This window comes from Eptatretus burgeri, chromosome 2 (assembly GCF_056783735.1).
Source record: "Eptatretus burgeri isolate ZD-2024b chromosome 2, Ebu_testis_v1, whole genome shotgun sequence".
Classification (NCBI taxonomy): domain Eukaryota; kingdom Metazoa; phylum Chordata; class Myxini; order Myxiniformes; family Myxinidae; genus Eptatretus; species Eptatretus burgeri.
In genome coordinates, this window is record NC_140962.1 from 75,656,525 (window position 1) to 75,682,560 (window position 26,036).

Sequence of the window (26,036 nt, forward strand, 5' to 3'; positions counted from 1 at the left end):
GGCCGTATCTCTCCGCGCATAAAACGAAGCAACCTCGCTGTCCGGATACGATAAAAACTTGTGTGCAGAACACACCTTGTGACACAATTGTCTCGAGTAGTCCGATAAATCTGACGTTCTGTTGCATTTTTATTTTATTCCTGCTGTTGTCATGTAGCGCCAGTAGAAAACAATGCAGAAAAGAGAATAATCAAAGAAAGCTACAGCACGTCAGATTTATCGGACGAGTCAGACAGACTACGGATTTATCGGACGACATTGCTTTTGATGATGGGTACTGCATCAGTTTTCAGCCTCCTCAACTTCTTCAAACTGAACAGCGAATAGAGCCTGTGATCAAAATTACTGTCTTCGAAGTGGGCGCTGCAAATGATGCTCGTGTCGCTGGGGCCTTTCCAGTTTCCCCTCGTCAGCTTCACTTTAGATGTACATATTCTCCGAAGATTCTCATCTTTCGGGAATACATGAAGGCTTACACCGTCTTTGGTTGTATTGCTGCATCCTGCGACGATACATCTTGCAGGCATTTTCGAAAGTAAGGCTAAAACTCTTTAAAAATCCCGCGAAACAATCACAGGAATTAAGATGATCAGTGAGATAACAAACACATGTGCACAATGCATTTGTACGTACTTTATACGGCACGCGACGTCTAATCAATCGACTGAGCGAGTCACGTTCTGGAGATGACGTCAACGGTCATGTGACCTGCTGTTCGCTGAACTCCACTTTTTTGATAGGTGGGGCATAGCAAGTTGTGAAAAACACTACAAATGTTCGAAATATTGGTCTAATTATCTCATTGTTGATTTAAAAAAGAAACATGGTTGATTTCTTCACTAGGAAGGTCAAGTTAATATATAAATAACCAGAAACTTTTGAATTACATGGGACCTTTAATATATTTAGCATGTTCAATATACGATATGCAACAAGTTGAAAACGACCCCACAACCAACAACCTTCTCGCCCCCCCTCCCCCAACCTCTTTGCCCAGGTTGCAGATTTAGATCCAACTCCCACCCTCCTCCCCCACTGTGTCTTCATAAAGAGATGGTTCTTTATTGAAATACAGCATTTTGTATTCTGTACATACAGATTATTCATGTACATTGTGTTGTATCAAGCATTTTTTATGGAAGTTGAGAGTGAGATCAAGAGGTGGGAAGGACACAAGGGGGCGAAGAAGCTGCACAGAAGCTGAATGAAACACAGCAAGAGGAAGGAGTAAACGGGGATGAAACAGAAAAGGACCAAACCAACTGACATCTAACAAAGAAAAAGAGATGAGGGATAAAAATCACAATGATGTGGAAAAAGGGAGTCCATGAGAATGGGGTCATTTGGGTTAGAGAAGATGAGCATGTATGGAGGGTGACCTGAGACAGTGGTGAGCAGCTGACTTGAAACCCGGGAGGGAAGAATGGGATAAAACAAACAGACGGGGATGTTAGTTCCACAGGCAAAAGAAAACAGGAGCAAACTCGAAGGGCACTCGGTAGAGCGCATACCTCCGCCACGTAATGCCTGATTTGCGAGAACATATCGGTCCCAATACATTTTTGAAATATCATGCTATACAGTACTTGATCGTTTTTGGCCCTATCCCTCAATGGTGAAGAATCACTTTAAAAATTAAATAATTCTCGTATGCAGATCCAGATTTACATCGTCACCAAAACCGAATCAATTTGTCCTTGCGAAACACCCAACCTGTCCACCAAGTTTCGGCCGAATCCGTCCACAACTTTTTGAGACATCGTGCTATATATCATTTTTAGCCCCATCTCTAAATGGTGAAGAATCACTTTTAAAAATTCTAGTAGTCGGATCCGGATCTTCACCAAAATCGAATCAATTCTTCTTTGTCACACACGCAACCTGTCCACCAAGTTTCATCCAAATCCGTCCACAACTTTTTGAGATATCCTGTACACAGATAAACAGGCAGAAAGAGGTGAAAACAACCTCCTTCACCTTCCGTGGTGGAGGAAATGAGTGGAAGTGAGCAGTGAGCCTGGATTTTGGGAGTTTAACAAGAAGAGGGTTATTGGCAGACCTTTTGTGCCCTGCAGAAACCTGGGAGAAGAGAGTCAAGAGAGGGCAGAGGGTGTAGACCGAAAAGGAAGTGGTAGAATACAGAGGCTACCAACCTGTTTGCGATGAGAACGTAACAGGCCGAGACACGCAGCTTCGTCACAGGAGATTCCAATGCTTTGAGGGCTCTGCTTTCCATGGCAACAATAAAGGCAAGGTTTGAGGCAGGGTGCCAGCTCAAGAAGGAGAGCAGAACTCCATCAAACTGCAAATTAAGGTCTTGCAGTTGTGAAAAGTCCCGACTGGCCAAAGACTGCACGATGAAGGATGCCCAGGCGGTGGCTGGATTTGACAAACATCTTGGAAGTATGGTCTGCCAAGAAAGATCATGGCTGATGGTGAGGACCAAAAGTTTGAGTGACTTAATGTCTTCAAGTGCTTTTGTTAGGAAGTAGATGGGCAGGTTTGTCAATCCAAGTGTTGGACTAATTCCTGATTCTATCAAGGTCTGCAGAAAGGGAAGAGGCTGACCTGAGTGTCTGAAGGATGAGAAATGACATGCCAGCAGGTGGAATCATCAGCAAAGAGATAAGCAGTATTTTCCTGGCAATTATAAAGATCATTCATGAAGATGAGGAACAAGACTGGGCCCAAGACACAGCCTGAGAGCACTCCAGTGTTGACAGGGAGAGGCAATAAGAGGATTCCGTTAAGAGCGACATGCTGAATATGGGAGTTGAGGAAGTCAGTGATCCATCAGGGGGATGGAGAACGTTGGATGCCATAAGCAGAGAGTTTGGGGATCAATGTGGGGTGTCACACCATCATATGCTCGAGATATGTCCACAGAGATGGCTTTGATCTCACGTCTAAGATTGGGGACTTCCATCCATTGTCCTCGTAGTCCAGGAGCAAGGACCTGAAAAAAAATGAAATCGTTCAACACTCCCTACAGAAAAGGTTTCACTTGACAGAGTGGTAGAATAGACCCTATAGAACACCTCCAGGTAGTATGTGGTTTCAAATTGTGGTATCATTAAAATTCTACAGGCCATTATACATACCAAGGGTACTTACCAAGAGGGTCACTGTGGGCTAGCAAAATTTAGGGGAGGGATAACGTAAACGTGAATATCTTTGTCGAGACTCAACCAATTTTCAATATTGAGGTATCATTGTTGAACAATTGAATTTTTCACAGGTTCATGCTGCTGGACTAAAAAATGCTGTGTTAGTCTATTTTTCATGAAATTCTTATGGACTAGATAATTACAAAAATAAAGTTTAAAAATGTCATGTTAATAATGATGGTAAAAGAGGATGTGGGTTAACAGAGTTGCTTTTCTGTGTCATTCCAGATTGAACATCTGAAAGAATCCTACTAACCAACTGAAGCAATGGCCAGTTCAGAGAGTCAGGCAGTAGCGCAACTTTTACCTGTAAATAGACAGAAGTTGACCAACTTTCACAAGTGCATAATTTGTCAGATGGACTCAAACGAGACACTGAGGAAAGCCCGAGATACCTCCATACAGACACTTGTTGCAGCACTGGAACTCCGACGAGATGAAGTATACGAACGTTTAAAATCAGATTTTGACAGTTTGTCAACCGCGGATGTTAAATGGCACTCAAATTGCTACGAAAAATGGACAAGCAAAGAAAACCTGCGTTACATGCAGAGAAGAAGATCTGCATTCTCACCGACACCAGCAGAAGAATCTAATATTGGCACACAATCTGAAACAAGTTTGACGGAGACCTCCAGGGTATCCAGGTCCCAGTCAACGTCCACTGACTGGACTATGTGCCTCTTCTGCAAGAAGAAAACACACAGAAGGGTAAAGGAGATGACCATGGTCAGAACTTTCCAAGCCTGTGAAACTATTGTGCAAGCAGTGACCGCAAAGGGCGATGAGGACATGTTACAGACTACTGGTGCTGTCAGTAACGATCTAGTGGCAGCAGAAGCTCGACACCACAGAGCTTGCCATGCCTCATACATCAGCAAAGCTAATCTGCAGTATGCTGGCTTCCATGAAGGGAGACAAGAAACTTGCTACGATACGGCATTCAAGCAATTGGCTGAAGATATCTCTGCTGACCTGAATGGTGGGAAGGCCTTTGATATGACAATTCTTCTGGACAGATACAATCATTTTCTGCGAGGACAGGGAGTGGCAGTCGACAGCTACACTACCCAGTGACTCAAACTTTGACTAAAGAAACACTTTGGAGATGACATTGTCTTCCATAAGCCATATGATCTTAGTCAGTCCGAGCTTTTGTACTCGAGCTCCATATCCCTTCAAGATGTCATCAACTCTGCCTATCAGTGTAACACCGCAACAGCCACGGGCGTACCAAGAAAACAGCCCACTACAGCGATGGATGATTGCGACAGGGTGAGTCTGCTGTACCGCACTGCGAAACTCATCAAGTCGGAGATCAATGAATGCCAAGGCATATCAGTCCGACCACCTACTACCATGGATCTAACCCTGACAAAATCCAAATCTGTGATACCAGACAGTCTTTACTGGCTACTACGCTGGGCTATTGCCAAACCAGAAAAGGAAGATGAAGATGAGTTTTCAGCACCAGAATGTAGCAACTCATCAGATGAAAGACGTGTTTTGATGCTTGCTCAGGATGTTGTACACTGTGCGACTCATGCTAGAACTAACATGCCCAAGCATGTGGCCCTGGGAATTGCAGTTCGCCAAATGACGAGGTCAAAACAGCTCATTATCTTGCTGAGCAGAATGGGCCACTGTGACTCCTACGATGATGTTGAGGCAACCGACACAAGCCTTGCACAGGAGATCCTAGCCAAGAGCGACATCTTTGGTACGGTATTGCCATCAAACATCTCCCCAGACTTCCTTGTCCAGGTGGCAGCAGACAATAATGACATGACTGAAGAGACTCTTGATGGAAAGAGGACAACTCAAGCCACTACAGTAGTCCTCTATCAACGAGGGCACTTTGGTCCAGTCCCCGAGCCGAGTTTTCTATGTCGCCGAGCTGGCTGCACATGCAGAACCAACCACATGCCATGCACAGAAGCATGTGCATGTATGGCCGAAGAAACTTGTGAAAATCCAAGAACAATGTTTGAATCCAGCGGTGAAGAAGACGCTGACTAGAAGTTACAACAGATGACATCTTCATGCTTCCATGGCGAATGTGATTCCTTGTTGCCAGACACAAATATTACAAACCGCTCTGACGAATGTGCTTCCGTGCCACCATGCACAACTATTATGATTCGCTCTCACTAATGTGCTTCTGTGTTCTCCTGCACAGCTCCCAGTGTCGACCATGATAACTATTATCATCCACTATGATGAATGAGTAGCTTCCGTGCTGCCAGAGACAACTATTACACTCGGCTTTCACTAATGTATTGGAGAAAAGAAAGGATTTGATGTCAACTGCAATGATAGATTATATGACCTTACTCATAAATGGAAGCAAGTTAATCGGCTTGTAGTAAAGATAATCCATTTTTCACCATGTTTGTGTATTGCAGTGATGTTAGTTAATTTTGAGACAGACAGAAAACCAGCCCAAAGAGAATGACTGAGTGAACAGAGCAGAAAGAGGATGAGCAAAAACAGAACAGTTAGTTTTTAGGACTCATGTACTGATGCAGCCTCGGCCTGTTACAGAATCGGAGTCTCAGTTTGCCAGCAACGTCTCGATCTTCTCAAGTGGAAAAGAGACAGTGTCCAGTTAGAGTTCGGTATAAGAGGGTAGGGTTGGTGTTTGAGACATTCGGCTGAAGCAAACACAGAATTGAGGCATTCTGCTTTCTCGTGAGCAAAATAAGCTGTGGTGCCATTTGAAGTGAGGGAAGGGATGGAAGGAGAACATAGACCATCAACGGCCTTAACAGGATGCTTCCAGGTTTTTGAAGAAGGAGCCTGGTTTAAGAGTTCAGTGTTGAGGTTTGCCAGATGTTGTTTCCTGGCTTTCATGAGAGGGAACACGCTTATTCCGGGCTTTGTGGAATTATCTGAGGTTGCTTTTGGTCGGATTTGCCTTCCATGAAGAGAAGGCAAGTCATTTGAAAGCAACTGCCTCACCATAGGGTTTTGCGTACCAGCGTTAGAGGATATGCATGATAACTGCATAAGAGATGGATGTACCATTGGGAGAAATCCAGGTCAGTTCACTGATTCGGTGAGGCCCATGGAAGCCCTTCGCTGTAATGCCTTGGCTGGTTGAAGAGGTACCAACACCCAGCCAATTGGTGTGGTGACAGTTGAAATCACTGCATGCGAGGAAGAGAAAATTTGGATGGATGGTTCCAAGATGGTCCATGTTGGCAGAGAGGGAGATGTAAACAGAGTAATCCCTATTCGGTGGACTGTGCAACACACAGACAAACAGGAGGTGGTTGTAGAGGGAAAAGTGCAGCCAACGGTACATACTCCTGGAGGTTAGAAGTGGGAATGGTAGTACAAGGACAACGGAAGATGGAGTTCTTGACATAAATTGCAACTCTGCCACTAGGACAGGGTTCAGGCCAGTCAAACTGGAAAAGACAATACCCAGGGAGACACCAAGGAATCGGGGACATCCTGTGGAAGGACTTTGTTTGACAGATAAAGTCAAGTTTATCAGTGACAGCTTGGATTGAGCGAAAACCTCAAATGTTGGAGATCCACAGAGTTAGCGATGGGGGAGGAGGTGTTGTTGGCAGCAAGGGGGAGGAGGGGTGGGGGGGGGGGGGTGTGGAGAGGGAGAGGCGGGAGGATGTGGAATATGATGTGGGGTGAATAGAGGGGATGCAGGACGCTGGGAAAACAGAGAGGGGGTGAGAGGATGTGGAATATGATGTGGGGTGAGCATGGAGGGGACAGGACACTGGAAAAGCAGCGAGGGGTGGGACGCTGGGGTAAATATGTCATTTATAGATCAACTCTTCAAATTTCCATTGAAATCACTTCCATGATGGTGCTTTTATGTTTCAAATAAAGCTGCTTATATAATCACACTTGCAGGAAATTGGCTGAATAAGAAGATTCCTCATGTTTGAATTACAAAAAAAACAACATTTTTATTTTCCAACATTGAAAAGAATGCAGGATACAGTAAACTGGTTCATTGGATGACATGTTCCCTCCAAAAGCACACCCAGGATGCTTTCTAAAAAATACACCCGTGCGGGAGTGACGGTCATCTCTGCGAGAAACAAGCATGAGTTCCTGTTACTAGGGTGTAGTGTTCTCAGGTCAGGAGGGTATTTTGGCCAACTTTGAAGTCACGTGATGAGAAAACCAAAGCGAATATCGAAAATCCGGCCTGACCAAATCTAGATATTGTCCCATAGATTTATATGCCACAATCAAATTCAAGATAACTTAGGAAATGTAGGAGGAGATAGATTTTGAAAATCGTCATTTTGCAACTACATGAAGCAGTTTTCGCAAAATTCAAAGTCACGTGACGTGTACGTATTCGAAGATATCGGTATTCTTTCGAATGGACATGAAAGACAAGGTCAGCTGCTATGCAATGACACCATTCACTTTTACCATGCCCAGTAGAGAATATATAGCCTCCTGAAGGTAGGGCAGTTTTTGCAAACTTTGAAGTCACGTGACGCGAAAACGAAAGCGAAATTCGAAAATCCGTCCCGACCAAATTTAGATATTGTCTCATTCATTCATAAGCCACAATCAAATTCAAGATTGCTTGAGAAATGTAGGAGGAGATAGATTTTGAAAATCGTCATTTTCGCATTTTTTGCAAACTTTGAAGTCACGTGACACGAAAACGAAAGCGAATATCGAAAATCCCACCCGACAAAATTTAGATATTGTCCCATAGATTCATATGCCACAATCAAATTCAAGATCACTTGAGAAATGTAGGAGATAGATTTTGAAAATCGTCATTTTCGCATGAAAATCGTCATTTTCGCATTTTTTGCCAACTTTGAAGTCACGTGACACGAAAACGAAAGCGAATATCAAAATCCGGCCCAATCAAAATTTAGATATTGTCCCATAGATTCATATGCCACAATCAAATTCAAGATCACTTTAGAAATGGCAGAGGAGATAGAATTTGAAAATCATCATTTTCGCAACTTCAAAGGCCTCGTGACCTTGACCTTGACCTTCGGTGACCTTGAAAGTCATACCATCGTGTACGTCTCATCGACCTCTATCACGATCACTAATGACCAGATCTCCCGCTTCAACTTCATTGTGAACGGACGGACGGACGGATCGAAGTACATCGACACCCATATTATTAGGTCATGCTCGAAGAGATGACCTAAAATTGATAAGGCTGTCATAGAACCTGAATTCATCGGTCTGGGAAAATCCAGCATGGGAAGCTGAGTACAGCAGCACATACAGAATGACAATGCGTATGAATGAAGGATCTGTAGGGCTACTGCAAAAAAATACAAGTCGATTCATTATTTGCAAATAACTCCAAAATACCTGTCCCAAGTTTCACAAATGTGGGACAGCGACTACCAGGTGAGGAAATGTACATGTTTGGGGACAAGCTGAAAATTTAGACAATCTCCTGCAGTAATAATGGACGACCAGTAAGGAAAACACTGTACACCTCTCTGCCATTAAAAAAATATCAATATGTGATTATTGTTGATGCGATTTATTAACGTGGCATCATGGGACACAGAGGTGCAAACATCTGATGAAGAAAATGCTGAATAATTGCATGTCCATGTCATTGTAACCTAAGAACGTAATGCTGTATTGTGGCAAATGTTTCCACACAGGGATCCAACATGGAACTAACAATCTCAATGCCAGATATGTCCACCTCCAGCAGAAATCACTGCATTGCACCATATCAGCACTCAAACCTGAGCCTGGAGAATAGCATTCCATGCCCAATCAGCTCCTGTTCCAACTCAGAGGGTCTGTGGCTATCTTGGCAAGGTTCAAACGTGGCAATCAACGATATCCCAGAGATATTAAATTGGATTTAAATCTGCCTATATGACAGGCCAAGGTGTCATGACATTAACATTGGCATTGACAAGAACGTTCCTTGTTTGAATGGCTTTGTAAGCAGGAGCATTATCGTGCATAAAGATGAATCCTGGACAATGTTGGTGAAGGATAAGCAGCACATGTTGCTACAAGATCTCATTAATGTTTCAATCGGCTGTCAGACTGCCATGGATATGGATTAAGTTGGTGCTAAAGGTTTCAGAAATACCACTCCACATCATGCTACTTCCGCATCAAAAAATTGCAGCTTATTGGCACAAACTGGAGCACATCACTCAATGCATCTTCTGTGGACCCATGCACATCAAGGAAAACCTAAATTAATAATTGAACATAACATATGCCCATTGTCTTTGTGCCCATCGGATTTGCTGATTAGACCACTGCAAACATGCTTGGACGTTTGACAGTGCAGGTCTTGTATGTTGAACAGGACAATGAGCATCGATCCCCACATCACAGAGACTCCCCAACATGGTGTTGACACTTAGCCTGCAAGGTTCAGGCAGTGTGTTTGCAGTACTTTGGGAAGTTTGAAACAAATTGTGTTAGGGGTCATGCGAATGTATCGGTCCTGAGCAGGAGAAGTTATCCTCGGAGATCCATTTCTGAGTGTATTTCTTGCTGGTCCAGTGGCTTGATAACGTCTTCTGAGGTCACAAGCAGTTCCTTTCCTCACGTCAAGGAGCCTTGCAACACGCCTAATTCAAGACCTTGCTTGAAGGTGTCCAATGACTCGATTCCTCTCATTTTCTGACAGACGTGGCATTGTAATGGATTGTTAAATAACGTAATCAGCATATCTTTTGGATGATCCACACACTGGTGTGTCAGAAAGACTTTCAAATTTTCTCAGAATTCCTCGTGTCACCTCAAAAAACCAAATGGTGCATGAGTTGCACGTGCTGAATGATTACTGCATGATGCAATTACATGAACGTGAAATTTCCAATCATGTGTTCCGCACATCCCTCGTGCCAAAAAGGTACTCGGAATGACCTTCAACAACTACATTATCAATTCTACATGTTTTTTGTTTTTTTAATGGCAGAGAATGTATATTGTATTGCGTATCTACTGTGAAAAAGAGCACTGTACATCACCATGGGTCTTCATATGATGACGAACATAATACTTTCGAGAAAATGCTTTTTCACAAAAGGAACACTTGTAAGGACGTTCCCGAGTGTGAACAAACATGTGTTTGCGAACATCAGATAATATAGCAAATGCTTTTCCACACTCAGAACATTTATGGGGACGCTCTCCTGTATGAACACTTCTATGTGTATGAACATGTGACATTTGAGCAAATCCTTTGCCACAAATTGTACACTTGTATGGCCGCTCACCAGTGTGAACCTTCATGTGTGTCCTAACATGTGCACTTTGAGAAAATGTCTTTCCACAAACAGTGCATGCATATGGTCGCTCTCCAGTATGAACCATCATGTGTGTTTTTAAAAACTTTATCATTGAAAAAGCTTTTCCACAAACACAGCACTTGCACGGTCGTTCGCCAGTGTGAGTTTTCAAATGCATGCGAAGGCCTGCTTCTCGAGTAAACGCTTTTTCACAAATAGTGCAGTTGTATGGGCGCACACCGGTGTGGACCGACATGTGTGTCTCAGCATACGCTGCAGTAGTAAATGCCTGTCCACAGACAGTGCAAGTGTATGGGCGATCACCGGTATGGACCCTCATGTGTGTACGAACACTTCCTGCAGCCGTGAACGATTTCCCACACACAGTGCAATTGTAAGATCGCTCACGAGTATGAACCTTCATATGTCGAAGAACACTTCCTGCTTCGGGAAAAGCCTTGTCACAGACAGTGCACTTGTACGGGCAAATGTGGATATTCATGTGCTTCTGCAAATAATCGAGTTGCGAGAATGCTTTTTGACAAACAGAACATTTAAAGGAAAATTCTCGTGGTGTATGAATTACCATGTGTCTCTTTTGGCGGCGCAATGATACAAATGATTTCCAACACACCGAGCACTTATATGGGCGTTCCCCGGCATGTTTGAATGCATGTTCTTGTATATGTCCCAGCTGAGCAAATGTTTTGCCACAGGTAGAACATTTGTACGGGCGCTCACCAGTATGAATCCTTAAGTGCGTTCGCAAATTAGTAGCAGAATCGCTACTATAATGGCAGTAGCTGCACTTGTGCTTATTATACGAAGGGTTCTGAGGATGTCTCTTCATGTGCACTTGAAGGCAAATCTCTGCGTGAAATGATTGGGTGCATCTTGTGCAGGAGAATTTCCTCACAAGCTCCACAGGTCGCTCTGCATGAGCAAAAGGAGGAATTATTAATTACACATGGCAGTTCATCACGATATTATGCAAACACTTGTTAAGAGGATTCCAAAGATAATTAATTCGAGAAATTCCTACTTTTTCTCTGGGCTCACGCCCCCTCTGGAAATTACTCACACCCACCAGGTTAAGAGCCAATGCTTTATATCTATCATTCATGCATGCATGCTCGACTGGAATGGAATGGACTGCACGAGAAAAGATGACAATGCAACCGAACACCTGGGCACATGAATTTATTTATAATTTAGAAGTTGCAGCCCACACAACCCCATTCGAAGACAGCAAACAGTGATACCTGGTGTCAAGGAATGTCCAAGAAGACCAGACTGCTCTTGCTACCCATACCAAAATTTGAGCAACCAAAGAGTAATGTAACAAGGCTATAGCCACTCAGTCAATGAGCCTCTGTATATGACAATACTTCCGAGTCATGACGTCACTTAGAAGGTGTAACCCTCGAGCTCCATCTGTGTCAGTCGACACACCACACCATCAGAGGTGTGGGCTCCACTTGGTTGTCAGTCACAGCTGTGATTAGTCATATTTTCCAGTGGTTTCAATGAAGAAAAAACGTTTCTGAACCTCAAACCAGTGGTCAACACTACATTCAGTTGAAACCAAGGAGATCCCTGTTACGACTAAATAGGCTACATCGACTTTTGGGTTGCAACAATTACTCGGTAAACAAGCAATGTTTCTGCAACGTTGCTATTTGCTTTAAGACGTGGTAATGCTGCAAGTTTGCTCAGTATCACCTCGGCAAAAGTTGATATACGAGCACCACAAAGAGCTGGATTTTTGAGAAACTGTTGATGACCCCAAATATTAGGGAGACACCTCGCAGGTAGAGGGTAAGGAACTGCTATCTTAAGCACAACATGGACTTCAGAAGCACAGCTCATGTCTTAGCAATGTACTGACAATGGCGAACTCCTGGGCAATGACTGTGGATGAAAGTAAGCCATCGACGTGAGGGGAGGGAAGCAAATGGCGATAAAACGTGCCAAAACGGCAACATTTTATTTTTAACCGCCAGGTTAAATATAAAACCGGATGGGGGCATTTAAAATCCACACTATCGAGCTGGTGAATTCAAAACTAAACCGTCAGTCCTTAACAATCCCCTTTAATCCTCGGCTACATCACGCGCATCCTCGGCCACTTCACTCTCCATGGGGTATCTCGCTGGGGTCTGAAGCCACCATGTTTTTTGGCTTGCTCAACCATGCATTAACTTGGAACAGACCGCAATGATTTCTTAATGATAAAGTTTTCTTTTTCACTTTCCTCACTCATATTATCGAATGCCTGCTCGTCATAGCTACAAATTGCTGGATACATTGCAATGCTTTCAAAGCAATTGGTTTACGGGTGTGCTTTACAAAGGTTAGGTTTCTCTTTGTGAGTTTCAAAGCAAAATATATTTGATAACACCAAATTTCTGAGTCGTTTGCCGTATCAACGTGTTTTCTAAATTACCAAGCCAAATTTTTTTTTTCCCACCTGTCACACACAGCTGTTTTGAAACATTAATGTTTATGCACATCTCCCTGAAATGTTTCAATAAATGCAACGTTGTCTTTTTAATTTGTTTATTGAAATTTCCCCAAAACATGGGTGAAATCTACTCAAGTTCTTTAGGTTGTATGCAGTATGTACTGTAGTCAGTAACCACACTGACTCCAATCAGCCGTTTCCTGAAAAATTGTTGGCCAAACACCAATGTGTGTGTGTGTGTGTGTGTGTGTGTGTGTGTGTGTGTGTGTGTGTGTGTGTGTGTGTGTGTGTGTGTGTGTGTGTGTGTGTGTGTGTGTGTGTGTGTGTGTTTCATAAAGCACAACATTTTCTCTCTCTCTTTTTCTCTCTCTGGACATGTCAAGGCGGTGTTTATGTCTTGGCAGTGTTTGTATCCAGACGTTGTTCATCTCCGGACAGTGCTTGGCTCCAGACCTGTCCAGGCCATGTCCGTTTGTCTCCAGATGTGTCTGTGGTTGTCTCCGGACATGTATGGGCAGTGTTTATGTCCGGACGGGAGTTTGCTTCCGGACGTGTCTGGGTGGTATATGTTTCCGGACTGTGTTTATCTCTGGACATGTCTGGGAGGTGTTTGTCTCTGGGCGGTATTCATAGTAGGAGTGGTAGAAAATGGATTGCAAACATTATTTTGTTTCCCTCTTCATTGTTATTCCATGCAGAATCAGTTTGAGACAGTATGAATCATAATTAACGCTCCACTACACGTCTGCTTTCCCTTCCTCCCACCTCATGCTGCCTTCCCTTCTCCCACACCCCTTCTCCCTTCTCACTCTCTCTCCCCCCTCCCACCCCTCTCTCCCTCCCCCCCCCGCCCCCACCTTTAGTATTCCTATCAGCGAAGAGACAGGTGGTCGTTGCTCATAATTTATAAATTGTCAATGTTATAATTAATAAACTTAATTTTGTACACTTAAATTTTGAAATCACAGTACAGCACTGTATATCAGAATTAGCATGGAAGAATCTTACCGACACTAGCTGAGAAAACCTTCCATCAAAAGCCTCTGTCGTACGCTTTAGAGCTTTCTTAGCATCTTTGAAGTACGCATTTAGTTTTTGGTTTTTAGCCGCGTCTCACGTAGCGAACGCTGGCTCTAAGAGAGCTCCGCGTTCTTCTTCTTCTCCTTCTTCTTCTTCTGGTGAAGACAAAACCTGATGCGGCTCTTGGACACATTTGTCCTTGTTTTTGTTTTTTTACCGCGCACGAGTTCCTGAGTGCCATTTAATGGAACCCCTGTGTCTACGTCACACTGAAAAAAAAATACACTGCCTAACAGTCACTCGTAAATAAATTGTGACAGTGATGCTGGCTCGACCTGAAGGTTAAGAGAGGAAATGAAGAAAGTGGACTCAAATAGCTGAGAAGTTTGGTTAACAAGGAGTCAATGAATACTGATCACAGAGGAAGAAATGGTATGGGAAAGAAAGCCAAGCATCATTTAACAAAGATATGGCCAGACTCAGAACATCCACTACAAAGTGAAAAAGCATTTAATTAGAACTTTAGTCCATAACATAATGCTGTATGATTGTGAGAGCTGGAATTTGAAGAAATCCGATGAGCAGATATGATTGTGGCATTGTAAAACTGTTTGAAGAGAATGTTAAGAATTGGATGGAGATGAAAGCAAATGAGTGGGTTCAAGAAATAGCTCATGTCACAATTGCGACAGGACTGTGGCACCATGCTTAGTGACAAAAACTGAGGCAGTATGGTCATTGGGTGAGACTGCAGAATAAGAATTAATGATAAATGATATAGAATGCTTTACTGATGGCAAAGCAAGGACAGGAATACTGGGGCAGATAACAGCAATTTTTGAGAGGAATTGTGCAAATGATGATACAAGCATCAAATTTGGCACATTTGTTCTCCAGGGGATTCTAATCAAATCTGCCTGATTGGCCATTTGGAAATCCAAATTTTGAAAAATTTGAAGAAAAAAAAAAAAAAGACTTCAAAAAAGTCAAGATCACGAATCAATGTTGGATGCTGGCTGAGATTGGTCAATGTTTCAGAAACATCATCAAAGACGTTCCAAGTAAAGTCTGCCATGCAGTTTTCTTCCCTTTACCGCGGAAGGCAGACACGACGTCACATCCAGTGAACGCATGGAAGTATGGGATCCCTCTAGCTTTCTCAGGCCCTATTGCAGAAACTACCTCATGGACTGGAATCCATCGCACCTTGGCTCCTTGGCCAAAGGCAATCCACATGTTCTCAAGACTTAGTTCCTGTAAGGATGGCAGTACAGATATTGCTATGACTAGTACGTCCGTGTCATTAGCCTTAATGATAATGGACTTGCTACCATCCGTCGTTGCATCCCTGGCGTGTACAAATATTCGAGTGTCAGCTTCTTCATGACAACATGGAGACACAGCATCCAGTGACTTCCTTGTGTTGCTAATGGCATCTTATCCTTTTGTGACAATGACCGTGCTTGTAGTCTGTGCTTCATACATCTTTTCCACAAGGAAGTGAAACAGCTCAGTCTTGTTGCTGTCATCTCGAAGAAAACTTCTCCAGTTACTTGGGGTCTTACTGGTTCCGTCACTCTTCTTCGGATTCCTTGCCCCCTTTTCGACCTTGCCTCGGACTTCAGACTTGACTTCTTGTACACATCAAACACTACGTGCACCCTCTCGTACCTGGCACCATAGGATTCCACATTTGGGATGATGTCTTCTTTAGCATAGTAATCAAATATCTTTGAAGTGCGTGGAGGTAGGGCATTGATAAGTGCTGAGCCATCAATGATGACTGCATCTCCCCTTGGTTCTCTGTCTGGGATGTTCACTTGTGCTTCAAGAATTTCAGCCAGCTGTGACTTCAAATTTTTTTTTTTTTTTTCTTAAAATTTTTCAAAATTTGGATTTTCAAATGGCCAATCGGGCAGATTTTATCAGAAAGCCCTGCAGAACAGAAATGCCAAATTTGATGCATGTATCATAACTTGCATGATTTTTCGACTATCTACTACACTAGAAGAAGGAAAACACCATGGATTGCGAATATCAAGGCGTGGACAAAGGTGGCAAGCAATGGTGAAGTGAAACAAATGGCAATGGCTCATATCAGTTGGCAAGATGTGTCAGTGACAGCCTGAAAATTTCCCTCAATTAATTAATTAAGGCACAAAACTGTCAATCTAACCATTATGAATCAAAGAAACATTTGAAAACGGTATAAAGACCACCAGGAATATGTTGTCTGCAGCACAACAGCAAGCATTGGAAAAATAATCACAATGCAATCTAACTGTACACATCAAGTACAATAAACAAGCAACATTCTACAATAATAGGATTTGATGCAGTGTAGAAAGTGAGATCAATGTATACAATGGCAGGAGGGTAGAGGGTGCAAGACCAGAAAGGAGGAGGTAGAAGACAGAGTGACCACCGACCTTTCAACGATGGCAAAGTGATAGGCTCATGGACTTGGCTTCATCGCGAGAGATTCCAATGATCTTGAAAACCTTGGTTTCCACGGCGTCAAGTTGAGCAAGATGTGAGGCAGGGCGCCAGCACAGAGGGGAGTGTAGTATTCCATAAAGCTGTGGATGAAAGCCTTGTCGGTGTGTAGTTCAGGTGTGCCAAGGAAGACTTTGCATGACGGAGGATGCCAAATTGTTGACTGGCTTTGGAGGCTAACTTTGAAATGTAGTTTGCCAAAAAGAGATCATGGCTGAGAGTGAGAACTAAGAGATTGAATGACTGAACTTATTTGAGAGGGCTGTTGAGAAGGTGGATGTGAGGGTTTGCGGTGTGGTCCTTTCGGAGAGAGAGAGGGTGTATGGGATTTCTCATGGTTAAAAGTCATATTCCAAGTGTTTGACCAGTTTATGATTTTGTCAAGGTCTGAAGAAAGGGAAGAGGCTATTGACTGTTTATCGTGGTGAGGCAGTTTCTTCGATTGTCGGTTGTACATCATATTTTATGTATAGTGCGTTTTGTTGATAATTCATATATTTTGAGAGTAGTCACATATATGTAAAGACGCCAAGGCTGAAATCCTTTGTATTTCTCCCTGAAATGTGGTGCTGAAAAACAATGACCACGATTTGAACATTGGCCACCAATGCAGTTGCATGATTAGTCTTTATTTAGAAAAAATAAAAATAAAAAAAAATCATGGCATTTGGACTAAATGTATGTTCAGTTCAGCTTATGGATTGTACTTCACATGTGTGGTACAAGCAAAAACTGTGTTCAACTTCATGTGAAAATTTTGTCCCTCAATATATAACAATCAATATGCACAATCTGTGCACAATCTTTTACAATATGGAGAATGTGGCCATTCAATGAAACAACACGTCCTAATAGTGCTGTCCCTCTTTTATCTGTCATCACTTGTTGCAGAAGGGCCAAAAATCTTGTCGTAATCTGATAAATTTCAAATTGTGGTCTCACAAAACGCGAAGGCTCAATTAGCATGGACAGACCCAAATTAATTGGAGCAAACAGTGTGGGTGTTTGTTTAAGCAATTTGTAAAATATGTGCGGATGCACACACATGCACAGCAGAATACAATTTAACTACATGGTGCTTACTTAAACGCCATGCATCATAAGCTCCCTATGTAACCCTGCATGTTCTTATTTGGAGATTGATACACATTTGCTTGCATTGTACAATTTACTTCATTTCCGGTGTTTATCGCTTTACTTGAAGGGGTACGACTGATGTTAGGCAAATGTGCTGCAAATGGGAAGTAGAATAGGTATCTCTCTCTATCGAGTGCAGCCTGTGGCTGCTGGTTGCATCATTGGTTAGGACGTGGCTATGCTGCTGATGCAGTGTCCCCCTTACCAGTACACTGATGCTCATTTTGCTGACCTCGGAAGGATGACAGGCTGAGTCAACCTCCTGGTGTATTTTAATTCAGCGGCCAATGGGGCTTGAACTCAGGACCCTAGGATCCCAAGCCGCCACCCTAACCACTAAGCCAACACCAGGCTATAGAATAGGTATGATGGAGCTAAATGACATTTTTGTAGCCGTTTGTAGACAGCATTGGAAAAGCAAACTCACCAGAAATCTGATCAACAGCAATGCCTGCTGTCACAGGGTTATCAGTAGGCTCTTCCTTTACGCAGATTCTGACAAAGGCCTCATTGGAAGTCGGAGGAACGTTACTTTGGAAAGATCCCGCCACAAACAGATCCCCTTTTCCTGCATGAAACAATTGTTAAAAAATTGATTTATATGTGGATGCAATTTATGACGGCAAGTTAAAACGACCAACTGCAGTCATCTCATCAATGGTTCAGAGGTTCAAACATGCGTGTGGACATTGACAATTCTGTTTAATGTATGATACTTGCCTTTTGTGGCAATTCCATCCATCACTTCAGGTTTTATTGAGATCCCTTCTTCACAATCTGCAACATTGTCAGTTAATAATTCATTTTTCCAAAGCATTTGAGAGTGGCAAGCTGCTTGGGAAACAAAATGGACACCATGCTCATATTTGTGCATTTCTTTTTTTTTAACCTCTGCCACCAAAGGTGGACAGAGGTTATGTTTTCACCACTGTCTGTCTGTCTGTTAGCAGGATATTTCAAAAAGTTATGGATGGATTCAGCTGAAATTGAATTCGATAGAGTATGCTCTTTATTCTGGGATTTCAGGAAATCAACAAACTGACAAAACCCAAACTTAATGAAGTCATGAGAATAAATTAATGGAAATAATTATTAAAATAAATTAATTCTCCCCCTCCCCACAAATTTACACTTTTTGTCTAAAAAAAAAACCAAGAACTTTTAGAAGACTTGATCATGCAAAAGTTCATAAAATAATTGCCTAAATGAGTATTTAGGAAATACTCTTCACTACACAGTGTTGTTTCATATCCTTACCATGACGTGAAGGGTTATCCATAAGCTCAGATGCCATCTTCACCTGAACCTCTGCAAGAGGGGACATGGAGGGGGAGGAACAGTTGTATTTTTTTGCCCCAAACTCAAACACGTATTGGTTAAACAAATCAAATGAATCTTTGATAAAAGTTCAAAACTCAGTGGTGTAATGGTTGGAGCGTCCATTCCGACTTCGGGAGATCAGCGGTTGAAACCCTGGCCGAGTCATACCAAACACTTCAAAATTGGTATGTGCTGCTTCCTTGCTTGATGGTTAGCATTTAAAAGGATAGGGCATGGACAATCCCCATAGGTTAGGCTCCCATGGGAAGAAGGAAATTTCTCTTCAGGAATGTCCCACTGAATGCGGTGAGAAAGGCAGCATTATTGTTGTGGCGTCACGGGTACCCAAAGTGCCCCGGGAAGTGTTGGCACTTCCCCCAAGCTCATTGGCTGTGTTCGTTTTGCCTAACAGTCCTGTGTAGTGTATTGTGTATTTGTCTGCAAGTCCGTGTGTGTGTGTGTGTGTGTGTGTGTGTGTGTGTGTGTGTGTGTGTGTGTGTGTGTGTGTGTGTGTGTGTGTGTGTGCAGAGGCTCCACTATGAGCCTTGAATCCTGAATAAAATAGGCTCCCTCTGAGGCAAGAACAGCAAAACCTCACATTTTCCTCCTGTCAAAAAGTGACATGCCCTGAAACATTAACATTAATTCCTGACGTGAATCCTGAGAGAAGAATGATATCTATAAATCCACAACAGTATTCAAGCAAGCAATGAGTGCACTGCCACATAAAGTTATCCCCCATTAACCTTTCCCAACCCAACCTTTTTCCTTGGTCGTCTCCACGTGTGTGTCTGTGTGTCTGTCTCTTGCTGGTTATGCCCAATGCTTGCCCCACTACCTCACTATCAATTCAACCTTGCTCTTCCACGAACCTCGCTCTCGTCAAAAAGAGCAAAAAAAGGCAATTGAAGCCACATGGTATTTGTTGCAATAATTACATAATACAAGGCAGTACTGTAAAACAAATTCTCAGAAAAGCCAAACAGGGCAAATTTTATAATTTTGATTTACTTATCCTGAAAACACAACATATCAATCACCTTCGATGATATTTTTTTCTGCTCAAAATATAATTGAAAAATGAATTTCAAAGAAAGGAACAGTTGATCATGTTGTATGCAAACAGGACATTCTGCATCTGGGGAAAAAATACTGGATAATTTTCTGAAATAGCATTGCCTGCAGATTTTCTTGAAAGCTGTCAGTTATTCTTCCCTTGCATGAAAGAGTTAGAATGGAACCAGACTGTGAGAAAATGGGGAACAGCATATTTGAATGAGATGACGAGGGACCGGAACATTTGACGTGACCATGCGAAGGCTTTTGTCCATCATTGGACTGGCACGTATGATGATGACGACGACGACGCCGAATATGATTGCAATGACGATATTACACAGGCCATATTGTAGCATCCTTGGTCAATTGGGTGCTTAGATGTCATTGAAATTTTGTGTCCTTGTCAACCTCAGATGCTCACATTCTCAGGTTATTATCATCATAAAGAGCCGATTTTGGTGTGAAATGAGAGCCGTTTTCAAAAGCAATAATTTTTTTTTACCACTAAATAGGTTGTAGACAAAGGTCAGCTTTTACCTTTGATCCAACAAGGGCACAAAAACTCAAGGTCAGGAAACACTCAATTAGAAGTCCATAATGTAACCATTATGCACGCAAAATTTCAGATTGGGGTCACCAGCATTCAGGATCGCTCACGCAGATTCCCCAATTTAAGAATGGGAGCCCTCAGTTAAGTTCCCCAACAGAGAGCAGCATACCTCTCACTCCCCCCTCTGTAGGTTGTTGCTTGCCAATGATGTAATTCACAACCATTCCTTCTCACAAGCTTCATTCATTTGTTTCATGGTTACCGAGCGTTACAATGTCACCGAGTCACAAGTATCAGGTCCTTGGGGTGTGGCACCCTCTCTGGGAAAGGAACAAAACTGATGGGTTTGAAGAAATTGGAGAAGGTCACATCAAATGCTTGTAATGATTCGATGTAGAATAACATTCTACCAGAGCCATTAGGTAGAGCTTACAACCCCCAAAAAATCACATTTTCCAAACACTGTTTGAAAGCATGCAAACCACAATTAATGTCAAGTGAGCTCTAATCAAAACACCTCTATTTCAAAAGCACTTCATCATCCAAAATGAGTGTTTCTAACTGCTAGGGAATGCTTATGGGTGGTACACACTATTGCACAGCAATTAGATTGAAAGATAGCCAACACTTTGGATTTTGGAAAATACATCGCTTAAGGATAGGAAAAACAGAAAAAGAAGCAAATCCCAAGCATGTGGATCCCAAAATCAGTTTATAATAATTTAAATATGATCAGCAGATGACCCCAAACTAGAATACAGTAAGACCCCGATTTATGTCTCCCCTTTTTACGCCGTTTCACAAATACGTCATTACATCATTAATACTGTTGTGGTTGTGGAAATTCGCAAACCACCATTCAGGTCCCGTAGGTGAGATATCTCTGTAAGTGCATGTGTAGTTAGCCCAAACCCGTTGTATAGAGGGAATTTATGTGATCCATCCGGGCTGTGACGCTTTGAGTTAGCCATTTTTTCTGCATCAAACACAGCATCTCAACAACCACGCCATCCCCACCACAGCGCCAACCACACTACAACCACGCCACCTCCACCATCAACGCTACCACATCTTCGCCACTCGCCATTCAGCAGGACCTGGGCAGTTACGATCTCCGGGCACAAACAGAAACCAACGGCTATGCTCGGGGGTTTTCCCACCTGTTTTTCCCGTCGAGGTTCTCCGCGCCGCTCGGTGTGGAGGAGGGGCGATGCAGGGGTCAAAGGTGAGAAAGGGTGGGGGACTCTTTTTGGGGGAATAATTCCCTGGCTCCACGCCAAGACGGACTCCCCCCGGCTCCCGCACGGTGCGGGGTGGAGGGAAAGCGAGAGGTCACGCCCCCCTTTGAGAGGCTACTCCAAGAAGCTCAAAGGGAGGCGGGGCCGAAAACGGGGCGGAGCGAAGGGCGGAGCCCCGCGCTACAAAAGGCAAACAGGACGGACCTTGAGGGTTGTTGGGTTGGTTGGTTGAGAGTTGGAGTGAGTGGTTGGTCGAGGGTTGGTCTTCATGGTCGTCTTCTGGCTCGAGTCGCGAGCTTGTGGTTCCTGCCTTGCTTCGTTGACCCATGCGCGAGCGCGGAAAACAGCGCCGAACGAACCCGTCCGTTTCCCCAAAACCCCGTCCGTACCGTCGAGTGGCCAACACGTGCAGGCGCGAGGCACGCAGGAGAGGACTCGCCTACCACGCTCGGGCACGGAGTCGCGGCCAGGCGGGACCCCGTTGATGGACTTTTGAGAGGGACTCGACACGCTCAGGGAAGTCGCGACTTCCATTTCTTTTGGGTTCTGTGTAAACGTGTGTGTGTGGCGCCAGTCTGATGAAGTAAAACTGTTAAGTGTTGCCGTGTGTCGGTCTTATTCGGTAGTATCTCTGCGTCATTGTTTCTTTTGTTACATTTGCTTTTTGTGCATAATTGTTTTAATTGCGATATGTGTGCTCTCCGTGTGTCGTGTAAATAAAGTGCTTGCATGTTGAATTGTTCCCCGTTTCGCTGCGTCCTTTCCTTCGTTTGAATCTCCATCTTGCTTCACGCAACGGGTTCGTAGTGGGCTTAATACGCCCGATAATTAATCGGAACCGTCGAGGCCGACGATAACACCGCTCGGTTATCCCGATAGCACGGAACGGATCGCTGCAGCGGCCAGTGTCCGGAGTCGACCTGCGGCGAGGTGCGCTCGCCCGGTCTACCAGCCACGTGGGTACTGAGGTAGGTCGAGTTTGGCGAACAACCCTATCCCACGCGGGTGGCCGATTGGCACGAACGTGGTGAGGCCGAAAGGCCCACCCGTGACTGGCTCCCGGCGTTAGTCCGAGAGGGTCACGACAGAATTGTCCGTCCGGTGGGCGACGTGCCGCGATTCGAGTCACGTGGCCGTTCGCACGCCGGCGGGTGCGAATTCGCAACACTGGTGTCAGGTCGTGGGACACAAACCCATCCCCTCCTCGCAACACTGGTGTCAGAGAGCGGGAAAACAAACTCTCCTGTCTCCAGCTAAATTCACGGGAATCGGTCCAGGGGTGAGAGGAGCGACCCCTGATTCCCTCCAAATTACGAGCGAGCTAAATTAACCCCTTACGAGAAAGAAGATGGAGTCTCATGGTGAGCGGGAGCTGGGGGAAGTAGGAATGGATGTAGAATGTGTAGAATCCATGGCCCAGGATGAGATCCCCGTGCAGGAAATGATGTTTGTGCAGGAACAATTTCGCCCCCGACCGAACCCAGAACCCGAAATGGGCGCGGCAGTGGCAGCGGCCGCAGTGTATGACACCTCCCCCCCCTCTCCACCAAGACCCTTCCCCAACCCCTGCCGAAACGGCTCAGCTGAGTGCACCCGACATGGCCCAGCTACGCGCCATGCTGGCGGCAATGAATGCGAAGATGGATACAAACACAAATGAAATGAAAAACGAAATAAAAGGCATGAACAAGCAAATGGAAACAAACACAAACGAAATGAAAACTAATATGGAAACAAATGCGCAAGGAATGAAGGAAGAAATGAAAGAACTGCGGGGTGAGACGCAGAACATGGGCCGAAGCCTGCAGGCGGGCATGAAGGCAATAATAGGGGAGTGCGTAATGGCGACGCCACGTTTGGGAGTGAACGAGCTGGGAGGGGGTGCAACGGCTGTCAGGCCCGCGGTGGAGGCGGGTAAGGAGAAATTAATTCGGAGACATGTTGGGCGAGGGTCGTGACGGAAAAAGTGACGGTGACCGAGAGGGAAAAATTAAATGGGGAGACCAAAACGTGTGAGATGAGACACGAGGTGATGACGGAAAGGAGAAAAGAAATAATAGTTGAGACAAGGGAGATAACAAGGGAAGAGGTGACTGAGTTGGCAGAGCCACGGGAGATAGAGAGTGAATTGGACGGGGTTAGTGACGCGCGCACGCATGCACGCACGCACGCACACAGTTAGTGGAGGATAATTGGGGTGAGCTCGCGGAACGTGTAGGGACCCGGTGCGAGCAGTTGGATAGCCTCCTCCAGGAACGAGGGGAGGGAGTATGCCCCCTTGAGGCGAATCACGACCAGGTGGGTTCGGTCGTGTTTTGCGAGTTCGAGGAGAGGAGTGCTACGAACAGGTGCACGGAGAGCTTGGGGGGTATGGAGGCCCCGGAACCCCTTGTGGGGACAGGAATCCCCAGTGTTGTTGTCCCGGTGTGTGTGGTGCAAGGTGTGAGTGCGTACCGTGTGTGGAAGCAGCCCCATGTGTGAGTGGTGTGGTGGCAAGTGTGCCGGAGTGCGTGCTTCCCAGCGTGCCGTGTGCGAGTGAAACACCGCGGGTGAGTTCCCCCGCGTGTGTGAGTGAGGCACGGTATGTGAGTAAGGCACGAGTGAGTGAGCGGCTGAGTGTAAGGAGAGAGACAGCGTGTGCAAGGTCGCTGTGTGTGAGGGAGATGTCGGTCGGCATGTGCGAACATGCAGCCGCGTCTCCCGGTGTGAATGTGAGTTTGATGGAGTGGAGGGTGAGTGTCGTGACACGCAGGTGTGCGTGGGGGGAATGGCGACGAAGACGGTGACAGAGGAACGAAAGCCGGGTAGCGGCCGTAGCTGTTTTGAGCACCGTGCCGGGTTCACCCAGCAGCGAGCGCGAGGTCCGTGCTGTGGTTCGCACGAGGCCGCCACGTGCTCGCTTGCGGGAGTGAAACCTGGTGCGGAACGCCAGCGGTGGATTTGCCGATCCCGTGGACGGACAAAAGTTTAGGCAGGATTTCGGATTTGGACCGAACGGGTTCTCTACGCGGGCGTGTGTGTTAAGCTCCAACGGGCAGAGCACATGTGTTCGCGTGGGGAACCTCTCGAGACGTGAGGCTTGTGTTTTTTTTTTATGCGCCAGGTGACGTCATGGCTGCGTGTATGGTTGGAATCCGGCAGGAGGGTGAATCCCTGCCAGATGGTACCGTCCAAGTGGGACGAGGGACGCGAACAGCTGCCATGACGTCACGCCAAAGGTGCGCGGCTGTGAATTGCCACGCTGGTGCGCAGGTTGCGAGTTGCCGCGCTGGTGCTGCGCATGTGGAAAAAAAAAAAGCAAGCCTCGCTTTCGGGTGAACAGGATTTCTTGGGCAAGGGGTGGATGATCCCCTTGGCCTGGGAACAGGATGGCATTAGCTAGGGGGAAGGGTTAGCTTAGTTAGACCGTCTACATGGAGCAGGGGTGAGTCCTCATGGGGCCCGTGGAATGGATTAGGTAAAGGGATTGTTAGCCAGATTTAGGATTTGGAGACAGTGACAGACTGTGGATGTGTAGCAGGGACGTAGTTTAGCTACGTAGTGTTAAAAGGAATGTGCTATAGTGTAAGGGACGACGTGGGAGCACGAGTTAGTTAGGGGATGTAGTTAGAAGGATGGCAGGATTCAGCGATGTGTGTGTTGAAGGGTTGTGAAGTGGAAACGTGTACTTCGTGAGTGAGTGAGGCCAGCGGGTCTGTGTGAGTGGAGCGAATGGGGAATGCATGGTGCGATGAGTGATTGGGGGGAGGAGTGACTCCCGCCCAAGGGACCCCGGGGTCAGTGTAGAGTGAGTTAGGGGGTCAGTCAAATTGACAAAATGGAGGTCGTTTTGTTGTTGGTGGGAAAGTAGGCTCAAAACCCGTTTGGAGGGGTGCAGGAGCCCTGTTGACGGGCTGGGAGCGTGGCTGCGAAAGGTGAGTATCGCTGAGTGGGTACCCCGGGTACCAGGCTAGTCGGCCGTAGTAGGCCAAGGGCCCATGGGGGCCGGGATAGCGTAGTGGGCACGGGTGCGCCCGCATGGTGCGGGGGCCCGGGGCGCCATTAGCCGCGTGGGCAGTGTTGTGGGCACGGGTGACCCTCAGAAAGGGACCCGGGAAGCCAGCCTGCCACGTGAGTCTTTCAGGGGAGTCGCCATGGAGGGCACTCCCCGGTGTTTAGGGAGCTGGTAGGCTCGGAGGCAGTGTAGTGCCCGGGGGTGCCATAGCTGGAGAATCGGCAGGGGGTCGTGCCTGCCAAGGGGAACCACGCGTCTCAACCATGAGACAGTGTGAGGGCACGGGAAGAAAATTGGGGGGCGAGGCCCGATATTGCGAGGACACCAACACAGGCGATGGGAATCTG

General features: G+C 45.3%; 1 protein-coding gene across 4 annotated transcripts in view; it reads right to left on the reverse strand.

Moving 5' to 3' along the window:
* Nucleotides 1-1,046: 1,046 nt before the first annotated feature.
* LOC147032359 (uncharacterized) overlaps nt 1,047-26,036 on the reverse strand; it is a 67,995-nt gene continuing 43,005 nt past the window's right edge. For all 4 annotated transcript variants that reach the window (XM_085869911.1, XM_085869912.1, XM_085869913.1 and 1 more), the window contains 4 exons: nt 18,786-18,836; nt 18,249-18,305; nt 17,956-18,096; nt 1,047-11,344 (listed from right to left, as the gene is read on the reverse strand). In XM_085869911.1, coding sequence (XP_085726037.1) covers nt 10,122-11,344; nt 17,956-18,096; nt 18,249-18,305; nt 18,786-18,836 — 1,472 coding nt within the window. In that variant the 3' untranslated portion in view covers nt 1,047-10,121. The remainder of the gene's footprint in view (nt 11,345-17,955; nt 18,097-18,248; nt 18,306-18,785; nt 18,837-26,036) is intronic.